Raw genomic sequence first — 14,771 nt, forward strand, 5'->3', positions numbered from 1 at the left:
TTCCACAAAAATCTGTTTTAAATAAAATTACAAACCACCAGACTCTTGTCAACCATATAAGTTAGGACTGAGCTAAAAGCACATCCTTTGTCATTCTCTTTCTCTTATTTAAATTTATAAAAAATCTTTCCAGTTCTTGGAACATGAATTCTTCTGTCCCTAGACATATTATATTCAATTTCTCAATTTTTCCTCCTTGTGACATATATCACTGTGGATACTATATGCTTAATAATACTGGAGTAGTCTTCTAATGAATAATTCTCATTTGGTACATGCTTATCCCCCTGAATTTTCATATTCTGTAATGTTTATTACCTCTTCATTAAGAATACTGTCTTTAGGCATTTATTATCCTTATAATTGTGATATTGTGATGTATATAAACACACACACACACACACACAACAAACACATTCAGATATATATACTCTTTGTCCATGAGTTCCATCCTTGACTTCAACCAGTTGTGGATCCAAAATAATTTTTATTGCATCTATATCTAACATGGGCAGATTTTTTTTTTACCATTATTCCCAAAATAATACAGTATAACAATGATTAACATGACATTTGCATTACATCAATTATTATATGTAATCTAGAAATGATGCAAGTACATGGAAGGATATGTAGGAAGATGTACCTAGATTATACTTTTACATTTTATTCAAAAAACTTGAGTTTCTGCTTTGATTTCCTTAGGTGTCCTGGAACCAGCCTTCTCCCCACCCCACCCCCAGGACACCAAGGGATGACTATATTTGGTCATGGTTCTCTTTTCCTGCCAAATAGCTCTTGTAAACCTTGGAATCTCCAGAGTGATGACTGCCTTTTGTATATTGGTAAGATGACTGGTGCCCTGCAGACCCTAGTTACCTTCAGGATAGGGTGGGGAATGGTTATCTGAAAGACCGTACATAATCAGGGTTGATAATTTCAGCTTAGGAAGAGAGACTGAAGTTTTAGTTGATCACTAGTGGCCAAAGATTTAGTCAATCTTGCCTACATAATATAGCTTTTATAAATGCTAAAGGACAGGGTTCCTAGAACTTCCAGATAAATGAACACATGTAGGTTCCTGGAAGATGGCGCACCTATAGTGGGCAAAGCAGCTCTCCAGCCCTTCCTGTACTGTTAACACCCTCTCCATCTCTTTATATCTTTTATAATATTCTTTATAATAAACCAGTAAGTATAAGTAAAGTGCATTCCTAAGTTCTGGGCTGCTTTAGCAAATAGTTGAACTCCAAGAGGGGGTAGTGAGGAACCCCAGTGGTTTTAGCAGCTTTTTCACTGCTGTGACTAAATGACCTGACAAGAACAGATATAGAGGAGGAAAAGTTTATTTGGGGGCTCACAGTTTCAGAGGTCTAAGTCTAGACAGCTGGCTCCATTTCTCAGGGCTTGAGGTGAGGCAGAACAGGGCGAAGAGTATGACAGAAGGAAGCAACTCACAAAATGATCAGGAAGCAGAGAGATTCCACTCTCCAGGTGCAAAATATATACCCAAAGGCACACGTCCAATGCCCCACCTCCAATGCCCCACCTCCTCCGGCCACACCCTATCCATTTTCAGATACCATTAATCCTAAGGGATTAATTCACTGATTGGATTAAGACTCTCAGAAGCATCTAAAATAGAGGGATGATTTGTGGAACTGAACCCTTTCCCTTTAGAATACAGTGAGCTCTGACAGTAGATGATGTCAGCATTGCATTGAATTATAGGACACCCAGCTGTGTTGTTGCGGAATTCATGCTTGCTTTGATCATATGGGAAGAACTGCACCACCCACCCACCTATCTAACACACACACACACACACACACATACACACACACACACACACACACCTATCTTGGGTCACAGGAGTGTAGTTGAGATTATAGGAATAATAAACTTTGTCCCTCCTTCCCTTAATAATAAATAGGATTATTTTTCTTTAAGGATATAACTCACTGGACCCTACTTTTCTATTTTTTGTCTCTTCTGGATTTCTAAATTTGTTGTCCTAGTTGTTTTTGCCTTGAGAATCAATTTGCATCTTAGTTCCTATCACTTAAATTGACACATATTCTTCAAATTTCTTGGGCATTACCCCCATTTTTAGGCCACCCATATTCTAAACCTGCTTGATTTTTCCTATAATACTGAAATGTATAGTTTTTTTTTTAAAACTAATCTATCACTTGTGTTGTGGGATGTTTCTGGAAAAGCAGTAATGCAATGTATATAGGTATAAGAAGGTCATGAACCCACAGCGAGACTGAGCGAAGGAGGTAGGGAAATTGCTGCAGTTTTATAAGCCAATCAATTGTGCTTTCTCATAAGAATTTGTTTTACAAAGAAAAGGGGTGGTTCTACTTCTAAAGCAAAAATTTTAATGAATATCTATTCATTGGCTCTAGCCTTTCTGAACACTTTTCCTCTACCTATTAGCAATTAATTAAGATAATTTTATTATATGTTTAAACACCTTGACCTTTAATCAATTAGCTATATCAATTACAATCATTATTGTTAGTGAAGAAAGCAGGGAATTGGACTTGGATAGCTTAGACTTAGGTTTGAATTATTGGTTTGCCAAATACTAGATCATGTGCCTCAACTGAACCAAATGTGAGAATAAAATCATATCACATAAGTATAGCATCAGAACATTTCTTTAAAAAATGATATCTAGTGCAGTAGTATTGATGGCAGTAGAAGTGATAGTATTTAGCACTAGTTTCAAAAAAATTGTGGTTTCTGATTTGGTTTTATTTCCTGGAAAAAAGTAATTTATATAAATCTTTCTTCAAAATTTGTACATTTGTTCATCTTTGTAAAAGGAAAAGTGAGTAAATGATAGGATAGTTTTAGTTTGAAATCTTATACAAGAATTAAAATTGAATAATATATTTAAAGCTTTTCTTAATTTTTAAAAAATACGTAATAGGTCCTATGCTAAGCGCTTACATGACTCATTCATTTAATTGTTAGGCTCACCCTAGAAGATACCTATACTGTTTTCATCTCTGTAAACACTGTATTGTTTTTGTCTGTTTTGTCAGTAAGGTAACAACAGACTCAGAAGTGATGTGACTGCTGAAGTTCATACAAATAAGTGGTAGAGTCAGTATTCATACCTATATAATTTTGGAATCTGTACTCTTAACCTTATCACATTATGTTTTTGAAAAAAATTATAGCACTGTATACTATCTTATGGAACTTATTTCAGCTCTGAATTATTTAATTTTTGTCCAGTAAACACTATGAAAAATATTTAGGTTATATTTTTACTTTCTAATGGAAGACACTATTTTTAGTCATTTTCAGACATATTTATAATAAAAGTTTTGAATATTTATATGTAGAGTGTTTTGAGGGTACACTATTAAATTACTTATAATAAAAAGAAAATTCTTTTTTTTCCCAGTGTGTTCATTGTTTTTTAAATTGCCTACAGTATAATATTGTAACCTAACAATTATTAACTAAGAATCTGATATAAAAAGCCTTCCTATATCATTTTTTGAGTATTAAATATGACATTATTATAGGTAGGGGAATTACTGCACTTTTATGAGCCTTATCAATTGTGCTCATAAGAATTTGTTTTACAAAGAGAAGGAGTATTTCTACTTCTAGAATAGAAATTTTAATGAATATCTGTTCATTAGCTCTGACCTTGAATGTAATATCATTTTGATATTATCATAATAGTGGTACAGTAGCTCCTCTTTTCACACATGTTCCAAGGCCTCCCAGTAGGTGCCTTATACCACAGATATTACCTATGTTGGTTAACTTTCTATCACTCTGACAAAATAATCAATTAAAAAAGGAGGAAAGGTTTGTTTTTTGCTTACAGTTTTAGAGATTTCAGTCCATGAACACTCAGCTCTAATTTTTTGGGCCAGTGGCAACATGGTATATCATGATGAGATTGTGTGATGGAATATACCTCTTTACCTCCTGGTGGCCAGAAAGCAAAGGGAATAAGAGGAAAGGGCTAGATCCCAATAGTTCCTTCAAGGGGGTACTCCTAGTGACTCAACCTCCTTCCAGGTGGCCCTACTTTCTAAAGGTTGCATCATCTCCCCAAAGTGCCACAAACTGGTGCCTTTAACATATGCCTTTAAAACGTGGAACTTTGGGAGATAATCTAGATCCCGATTACATACTACATTTTTCATATGCATACATTCCTTTGATAAAGTTTAATTTAATTTAAGATAAATTAGGCACAACAAGCAGTTAACTATAATATTAAAGTAATACACTTATAACAATATACAGTGATAAAAGTTATTATGGTAACACTCTGAAAATATACTGTACTCACCCTTATTTTTTGATAATGATAGATGACAGTGCCTATATGATGAGATTTAATGAGGTGAATGATGTAGGCATTGTGACGTAGCATTAGATTGCTATTGATCTGCTGACCTGAAGTCAGAACTGTTTCAGGTGATCCTGGATTATAGAGTCGTCATAATGTTGGGTGTGTGGTATAATACAGCATAGATACACTGGGCAAAGGGATGATTCACATCCTGGGTAGGATGAAGTGGAGTGCCTAAGAATTTCATCAGGCATACAATTTTAAAGTTAAGAATTATTTCTATAATTTTCCATTTAATATATTTGGACCAAAGTAATCTGCAGGTAACCAAAACCAAGGAAATGAAAGTATAGATAAGGGAAGACTACTAAAGTTAGTATTTATCAGTTACTTTGTTTCGGGTATTTCCATGGATTTCCTCATTTAATCCTTTCAACAGTCCTTTGTAGAATGTATATTCTTGTTTCTGGTTTTCAGCCCATTAAACAAAGACTTAAAGAGCTTATATAACTGCCTAAAGGTTCACAGGAGTGATGAAAGTGAATTAGGAGCCCTCAATTATTTTTACTACTTATAAAATAGAATCAGCAGTTTTGAAACAAAAGTTACTGAACTTATGAAACATTTGTGAGATTTTCTTTATGTTTTTATATTTTTTCTTTTAGGTTCACAATATTCTTGCAGAAATGGTGATGGGGGGAATGGTATTGGAGACCAACATGAATGAGATTGTTACACAAATTGATGCACAAAATAAACTGGAGAAATCTGAGGTAAGAAGGGAAAATTTTGTTCTAGTTAATGAAGGTTCTAAGCATGATCATAAATAATGCATGGTATGTAACTTTCACCGTTTGTCGTTCAATATCACCCTTTAGGTACAGCTGGTTTGTTTATTCAGGTTTTAGAAATAGAATATACACATTTTAGTATGTTAAATGTCCTGTGACTATTATCCAACAACTAGCTTTATGTTATTATTCTTTTAGCCACAATTGTAACTGCCTTGGTTAATAAACACAATTCCAAATTCTTTCTGGAAAGGGAAAGGAGAGGTGATGGAATTCTTATGAGGAAGTAATATTTCATATTATGTGCTTGGAAAGTCTGAGTGCACACTGAAAAAACAAATTTAGTACCTCAATTTTTAGATTCTGGACTTTCTCAAAGGTCACTGACAAATTAGTTAAGCCACATTTTAATACATTGATACAGATATTTATGATTTTTATGGCATTATAAAAAGAAAGTTTGGGTTTACTTTGCTAACTTTGTGCTATTTGATTCGGTGTTAGAATGCATGAATTAAGGATACTCACACTTCTGTATTGTATAAAACCCTACTTTACTTTAGAAATCTAGTGACTATTTCCTCAAAAACTAGGCTGAATGTCAGCAGAACATGTTGTGGCTAGGCCACTCAAATTCACATTATTTTGGTGCTGTCTTATTATCTTAGCCAAAGTTTAGAAAGGTAAAGTGTCTTGATATCTCATTCAATGCTGTATTAGAAATTTCATCAGAAAATTTTCATACTCTTATATTTGATACTTCTACTTTTAGCTCACATGTTTGATTGGTTTAAAGTAAAATTGCTATAAAAGCAGCAAAGGATTAATTAATACACTAGCATTAATGTACAAAAGGTGAGTTCTGAACAATTTTCTGTTGGCATTTTAAAGAATCAGTTTGACACTATTCTGGCTCATTTGAATTATGGAAATAAAAGATGATGGATTAAAATAAATTTGAGGGTTAGCAACAATTGAGGCTTTCTGAAAAACACTTTCCAGAGTTCTTAAAGTAAAAATAGTCCTGTATTTCTCCTCATCTAAAGTTGATAATTCCCATTGACTTTCCTAAGGGTAGAGGCTTGTAGTGATGATAAAGAGCTTAAACTTAGGACTGTTTTAAGTGACTGTATATATTTTGTATGTTCTGTAGCCAGTTTTTAAAATATTGGAGTTTGAATGAAGAAAGCATAATGTAGGGTAATAGAGAAAATTTTGTTTTAGAACAAAGAAAAGGACTCCAAATATTTAGTACAATCGAATATACTATTTAGTATAGTAAAAGACTCATTGCAAAATCTACACTACAGTTTGTAAAGTCTTAAAATGACAATTTGAAATGTATGTAAATTACTAAACATTGCTTCAAAAAGCTTGTACAGTTATAAATTTTAAATGCAAAGGAACAGTGACATGATTCATTAATAATAGGTCTAAAGTGAATGAATAATTTGTGAATTTTGTATAATTACCTGTAAAAATATATTGACCACTTGTTTGGAATTTTCACATTTTTAAGTACTTACCTCCTCCCATTGGTGGTGTTCCCCCCTCCCTTTTTTTTCTTTTGCTCTTTAGTGTTAACTATGTATAGTTTTTACAAAAGTCATGAAGGGCCTGTAATGCATTATAGGTATTTTCTTTTTGATTGTCCATTAAAAATATTTTAATAAAACAGTTTTTCTTATCTTTCTAGAGCAGTGAAGTGCAGTTTACATTTTGATGGGAATATTATAGTTATGAAATTGCCCTAACTTAAAAAAATATTTTGCAGAAACAGCACTATTTAAATAGACACTGGTGCATGCTTCTATTATTTATCTACTGATCATATTCTAACACATATAACCAGTTGTTATCTGTGACCATATTAGTTTTTCTTTTTGTACTTTAAAGGAAGGCATGTTTTAAATCTGGGAATAAACCACAAAGTTGTACATTTATCGAGTGTTTCTCTACACAGGGTACCTGCTAATATTTTAATGATGAAATACCTTTTTGTGTGTCAAAGTGAGACCTTTTAGTCCTTATCATAGTTTAAGAAATAGTGTTGAAAAATATATCAACTTAATGTAATCTTCCAGCAATGTTTGTATTTTTAAGTATGTTTAGATGGCTGTGAGCTTTATTCTAGACACATTGAAATGAGAAAAGTTTTCATATATTTTTAATTTTTATTTTACTTCAACTGGTTAGATTTATCAAGAAATATAACTCTATAGATGAACCCAAATTATTTAAGAGCAAAGTATAGAGTTATTAATCTCTTACCAAATTTGTTATAATTTTTTATAAAGCAAAAACTGAAGAAGAAAGAAAATTAAAATTCTGAATATCATGATTGATGAGAAGAACTGATAATTATATTTTTAAAATTCTAAGCAGTTCTTTAGGAGTAGCATTCATCTTTTAAAAAACCACTTTGAATATAATGTGGATTTATCTAGGTGCTTGTCAGAAATAAAAGATTTTATTACATTGGTTCAAAGGTCATACACTTCCAATTTAATTCCCAACACCTAAACAGATAAAAACAGAGATCTACCAGATCCTCAAAGAGGAGAAACAGAAATACTCTGAATGCATTTTCATCTATTCTGGTTTACTATAACATTGGGATCTTGGGAGAGGAGGGTTTAAGCTGGGAGGTTGGTGGGATTTGGTAAGTTTAAGAGGTACTTCAGGAATCTGCCTAAAAATGAAATGACTCTCTGGGGGCGGAGGTAGAGGGTGAGGTTGGGAAGGCTTGTTAGCTTTTATATATTTCATGTTATTCTTAAGATGGATAAATGAGTCTGAATTTAGTCACTATTTAAAAAAAAAAAAAAATCAGTCCTCTTTTTTTCTGAACATCCTGATCTTTCTAGCTCTTTCCATTCTTCTCTCTTACAGACCTTTATCTTTCAGTCTCCCAGACAGGACAGGTAGACAAGGTATTGCTGACTTTGAGAAAAATGTACTTTAACAAAGGGAAAGCAAAATGATGTCAAAGGCAATTAATCATTTAGGCCAGACTCAAAAATTCTTTGTGTTAATGAACCCATATAGTCCCTGTAGCCTATTTTCCATTCTAGTTTCTCCTTGTAGTTTCTTCATCTTTTATTGGACTTAGTGTATTTTACTAGTATATCATTGATGTCATGTTTGTTCTGTTTTGTCTGCCTGCATTGTAAAAGGAAAGTTTCAATTTTTTGTTCCTTTTTAAAATATTGTCATTTAACTGACAAATTGTATTTGTAGAAATGACAATTTACTTTGTATATTTTGAGCATGATGTGACAGAACCAATCTTAATTTAACTTTCAAATGTTTTATCCATCTCCAAATTAGGATTCTAACATAAAATTGCCTGCTGGGTTTTGGAAGCTGTGAATTTAAAAACCCAAAGCTGAACTTTTAGAGTTTTGCATACAAAGTGGGAAGCAGTAAAGTCTTAGAATAATGACTGTTAAATAGTACTTCTTCCCCCCAAAATGGTTTTCAGTTCCAAAGTCTTAACAGAATTGCCTTTAGAGTTTTTGACCTGCAGGTGCATGTTAATAGTGGCCAACAAAAAGATCAGAAATCTCTTAAAACTTGATGAAGTGCTCTAAAAATAGGATTAAATATATTATCAAGAAACACTGGATTTCTGCTGTAGCAGATCTTCTGACATCCAAACATATCCTAATTAGAATCAATTAAATTTTTTGAAGCTTGAAAAATTTTGCAAAGTATATTGGCAAATATTGGAAGTGTTTTTAATAGAATCCTTGCTTTACAAAATTATTTTTTCTTCAGTTTTTTGTATATGTTTCATACCATAAATTAGAGTAAACTACATTTTTGAGAGTTCTGTGTAGATGGTGATGAGCAGTTTTTTTGGCAACAAGCAATTTCAGGAAAGGATAAAAATATTTATATGCCTCCAATAAGAACTTTCAGTTGAAAATACCTTACTTGAGACTTATGGAGGAAAAACAATTTATAAATTTAACAAGGTAGGTTATCCAGTTGACTAATTAGAAAAACATGAGAATTTGGCATGCTTTTCAGCTACTGCATTATTTGTGTTTTGAGAAGTAGCAACATACAGGTGGCTTTGTAATATCTTAGAATAAGATTATGGGCTATATCATGAAGCTGGAGTACCGTTTTTGGTTCCAGTGTTCAGTTTTATTTTGTCTCTGTTATGGAAAATACTTGGTAACCTATTCACTCTATAAATTGAGAGCACTGCCAGTTTCTATGTTGCAGTATTTAGTTTATATTAATCTGCAATTTTCTATCAAAGAAACCATCAACCACTTGGGTATGTTATAATTATTAATTGGCTTTTTAAAAATTCAGGTATTAATTTCAAAGAGTAGAGAGTAGGAAAAGTGACCTTAAGATAAAGATGGTGGGAAGGTCAGCCATGAGTTGATTCTGCCCCTCTCCCTTGATGTGCACATTTATTTTGTACTTCTACAGAATCATGGTGAGGGACCCTTAAGATCCATTTACGATCAAACTAGTTGTAATAAATCCAGGAATGTCATTAGTCTGCTATATTTATTTCACTCATACAGGCAAATTCTGTTAGAAATTAAAACTATAACTGAAGATAATTTATAAAATGACTAGTAATTTTTTAAGATTTAAAAATTTTTGAACATTCTAATTTTGATAAAATTGTTTATAAAATCCTTTAGTTTTTGCTCACATCATCAACATTTTTAATGTGTTTATAATTACAGTGTTAAAGCACTGTCTTTGAAGTACAGAACAAGCCTATTGTAAATCCTGATTTAAAATGATTATGCCTCATATTCAGAAATTAAAACATTGAAATTTCTGTTTTGCTCAAAAGCATGCATTCAAAATCTGACATTATTTTGTTAATGATTTTGAATCTGAAACCATTTAATATCATATTTATTAATGTTGGTGTTCTTTCACCTTCCTGTTAGGTTAAAGTTATGAATACGCACTTAGCAATTTCCAGCAGAAGGTTGAGGAAAGAATTTAGTATGTACAAATGATTCCAGCTACCATCTTATTATACTATATTTCAAGCTTGCAGAAATTATTTTAAGGTGGTAGATGGTATTTTATATCTTAGATGAAATAAGATTATTAATTCCCATTTCCCTTCAGGAAAGTTAATTGCTTATTGCATGAGGAAAGGGGAGCTTTCCAGTTCTTTGAAATATATTTTAGCAATGCTGCTTTTTCAGTTTTGCTTGCTCATATTTTGTTTATTTTTGGGTCTGGCAATTTAAAAAGAAAATAAAAAACAAATCATATCCATCCATTACTATCTTTGTGATTCAAGTGCTTGAAATTTCCAAGAGTATGTCTGTATAAGTCTTCTATCTGTTTGGCCTCATTTTGGTATACTTGCAGACTTCATTTTGTTTTCTTTCTCTTAATTCTGTTAATTTAATCTCATGGGAGAGAAAACATGCCCATTCTTTTATATACTGTACTTCATTCTTTCATCCAGTTTCATACTCTTAACTGCTTTGGATTCATATATTTGTTTTTGTTAGTGGAGTTGCTGCAGTTTACCTGCCATGGTGGTGCTCAAGTATAACAGACGAAACAAGTTATTTCTCTAGTAGAATTTCGTTCTTTTTCTTTTTGCTTTGTGTCAATTATGTAATCTTAAATCTTTAAGAACTATGTTGTACTGTCAGGAATATCTTCCTTTATATTTTTAAATTGTGTGTACTACTAACAAGTCAGGTAAATAATTTTGGTAAATTTTAGTGTTAAAAAAGTTAAGTTTTAGTAAAAGTTATCCTATTGCTCTGCATATATCTTACTAGAAAAAAAATTTAACCAAGATAAAAATTACTTTATACCTCAGTGTTAGCAAATGGATTTTCTAATCGCAGATTACTTCCTTTACATTTTATGCTTTAATAAAAATGTTTCAGACTTTACTTTGATGGAAGTCTGAAAACAAAATTTGTTTCATGACCATTCTGGTGTTGATTGCCTGAGTAACATAGTCCTTTTTTTTAAGCCATAGTTTTTATATATCAAAATTGACAGTTTATTTAAGCATCTGCTTTCTGATCAACAGTCTTTATTTTTTCTTCTTCACATTTAATATTCTTCACAATCTGATTTCTTAAAATGTCAAATAAAACTTAACATATATGTTATAATATTTAAATTTCTTACTACTTCAATTTATGATATACTACACAAACGTACTGAACATGCTTGAGAAATAATTTGATTCTCTTAATTCATCTGCGTGTTCTAAATAGTTCCCATCCTTTGCATGTCTATGGCTTGCTGCTTATGTTTAGAAGAATTATAGATTGTTGTATTTAGAAACTTCTGGTTGTATATAATAAGAACATGGCACATACATGCTATTTAAATCAATTGCTATATTGAATTTATATATTCTTATTAATAATCCACAACCAAACACCATTTTTAGTCAAAAAGAAACAAATTTAACCTAATGAAATTACAAGATAAATTTTTTTAATTCTCATTTTCCTTGCTTAAGTTTAGTTTAGCTATACATGGTAAAGAATATTGTGGAAAAAAAGGCTTTATGACATTTAATTTAATAGTAAAATATTTGTTTTACTATTTATAAATGTAAACCATAAAATCCAGTAAATACACACCTACATATTCTTTTTCACAATAACATCCTTTAATACTTCATAACTATTAAAATAATTATGTCCAAATATTTTATCAATATATTCTATAGTCCACTTATAATTTGTATCTTTATGGAAATTGCCAAGTGAAAATATTGGCATTTTATTAGAAAAATTACAAAATCCATTTTCCTGGAAAAATGATGCTAATTCCATAATGTCTGCAGTTTGTAAAATAATTTTTGTTCCTTTGGCAGACAACATGCTTTCTGGTAAAAGAATGTTTACAGGGTGGTAAACCTGTTTGAGCTGAATTCTTCTTTGATCGTAATGTATTCTAAATTTTGGTAGCTACACCTTTAACTTGAAATGATTAAATTAAAAAAACTTTTGAATATGGTGCTTACTACCCTAAGTAAACATTTTTTGAAGGAATAGGAGGGAAGTGGGGTATTACGTAAATTTCTCTGCTTCAGGTAGGTATAAATATAGAAGTCAATCGAATTTTTAGTTGTATATTAAGAACAGCTAAACTCCATTATATAATAAAAATTGAATTATCCAGCCCTGCATAGTCTTTAGTTTGGGTATGGAGTTTTTGATTCATCTAGATAACTCTTATTGCCTATGTGCACCATATCTATTATTAATACTATTTTACTAACTTTTCTATTTCCAATTCTGAATTGATGATCCATGGCTTTTATTTCATTGCTTAACAATGTTTGTATCCTTTATTCAGCAAATAGTTTACACTGGCCTATTTTGTATCAGTCAAGATTTTTCTCAGGTAACAGCTTTATTATTATTATTATTTTAATTAGCAAAAGAGGTAGGATTACATAAAAAAAATAAAATTATGAAAAGGGACTTTAAAAACTACTTAATTTCTCATACTATCTTACATATATGTAATCTAAACAAACTGGAAGATTTGTTTTTGTTAGTACTTAATTTTCTACTTTTGTGCAAGATGATACCACTGAACTCCCTTGAGTTTGTTGGCTTTGCTTTACTATATTGAAGTGGTGCTATTATGTTTTACTACATAAAAGTGCTGAAATTTTATTGGTATATAAGTTATACCTGAAATATGAATGCTATTGATTTTCACATTCAGAAAAATGATATACATGAATTTTTCTTTTATTTTTAAGCGTAGTTTCTTCCAAAATTATTTCAAAAATTTTAAGTATTCCTATTAAGCAGAAAGCCAAATATTATACACTAGTGGTACTGACTGAAAATTTTAAATTTCATTCATTTACATATGCTTTTTCTTCTCTATAACTGTATGCTACAAATTAAACATGATGTTGAATCTATATAAAACGTTTTTAATCATTAGAAGTTTTACTAATGCATTAAAGTTAAAATCTTTTTTTTTTTTTTTTTTTTGAAGTTTCATCTTTAGGTAAAACTTTTATCTTTGGATTCAGACTTCATTTAAAAACCCTGATTTTTTTTTTTTTCCTTTTTAATGTTCTAGAAATTTTATAAAAGTTTAGAAGAACCCCCACAATTTAAAAAAAAAAATTTTGTTGTTTTGAAATGTTTATAAGGGTTTAGCCCTGAATAATGAAACTAAAGTATATTAATTTTTTTGAAGCACATATTGATAATAAATGCCATTTTAAAAGAAAAAAATCATGATTGTTTGCAAGAGATGTTTAATAAGGAAACTAATGTAAATTATGCTCTGGGCTTATATGTCACTTAAATCAAAATATAAGTAAAGATTTAGCTTTTGTTTTGTGAATATTGCCTGTCATATCTAGGTAGTACCCATTAATTTGTATTTAAATCTTTACATTGTTATTATTGCATGTATTCACTGTATTTTTAAATGTGTCAACTGTTTTCTCTTTATAGATTAGTATTCAGAGTAACCATCTCATATCAGTTCAAACTACCATCTGGTTTCTAAACTTGTTATGTGAAAATCTTTTTTCATTGTCTTCCATTATAAGTGTTTTATGATGAACTACACCTGAGTTGTACATTTTCTTTTTCTTTTATTTACTTCTGTATGCAGGCTGGCTTAGCGGGAGCTCCAGCCCGTGCTGTATCAGCTGTAAAGAATATGAATCTTCCTGAGATCCCAAGAAATATTAACATTGGTGACATCAGTATAAAAGTGCCAAACCTGCCCTCTTTTAAATAAAATATTAAAAAGGCCACTCCCAGGTAAAATCCAGGGGGAAAAGTCATCTAAGTTTACCGTGCAGTTGTTTACCAAAAATAGAGGAGGAGAGTTTTAACTTTTGCTCTTGGATTTAAGTCAAGGTACTGTATAGAAATTGTGTAAAATCAGTATGGAAGTTCAATGTTGCTTTTCTTGCTCAGTGGTTTAAAAGAAATTGAGTAGTTCCAGTGTGATTTTTTTTTTTTTTTTCCTTTTTAAAACTGCATTCCTATGCCCACCTAAGGCATGCCTCTGTGTATTGGCTATTACAGTATTTCGAAAAGTAAGATATTTCTTTAATTATGTACAACCTAAAATGTTGGTGTTTTGTATGGATCATCAGTGCAGCATTCCTTAATTCTTTCTGCTATTTGTCACAATTGTTATTTAAAAAACCAAGTGTGTATTGCATGAAAACATTATGACCTTTTTCTCTTAGTTTAAATAAATTCCAAGGTAACTGGACTTCTAAAGCACCTGTCTGTTTGCCTGATATCTACTTTAGCAATAATTTTTTTTATGACCCTCTGACTCAACAAAGTAAATAAAAGTATATTTTATCACTGTTAAGCAGTTGTTAATGTTGATTTATTTAATATGTTATCATGCTTTTGATATTTAGAAGCTCACTAAATTATTCTGAAACTTGATCATTTCATAAGTCAAGGGTAGTGTATTTTAGTGTATTTTACATCTTATTTACTGTGTAAGATGAGATCTACAGTGGGAGATGACAAATCTTTTTATAAAATGTAAATTTAGAAAACGTAAAATCATCTTTACATAAATAGCTTTAAACCTTACTTCTCACTTCTTCTTGCCCAGATGATGGAAAATAATTTCAGCAAGTACCGATTTGATTT

At 31.0% G+C, this 14,771-nt stretch overlaps 1 protein-coding gene across 1 annotated transcript in view; it reads left to right on the forward strand.

Moving 5' to 3' along the window:
* Positions 1-14,478, forward strand: part of Ap3s1 (adaptor related protein complex 3 subunit sigma 1) — an 81,999-nt gene extending 67,521 nt beyond the window's left edge. The window contains exons 5-6 of the mRNA XM_076856663.2: positions 5,002-5,109; positions 13,759-14,478. Coding sequence (XP_076712778.1) covers positions 5,002-5,109; positions 13,759-13,887 — 237 coding nt within the window. The 3' untranslated portion in view covers positions 13,888-14,478. The remainder of the gene's footprint in view (positions 1-5,001; positions 5,110-13,758) is intronic.
* The last annotated feature ends 293 nt before the right edge of the window (positions 14,479-14,771 follow it).

The sequence above is a fragment of the Callospermophilus lateralis genome, chromosome 5, assembly GCF_048772815.1.
Source record: "Callospermophilus lateralis isolate mCalLat2 chromosome 5, mCalLat2.hap1, whole genome shotgun sequence".
NCBI classification, from domain to species: domain Eukaryota; kingdom Metazoa; phylum Chordata; class Mammalia; order Rodentia; family Sciuridae; genus Callospermophilus; species Callospermophilus lateralis.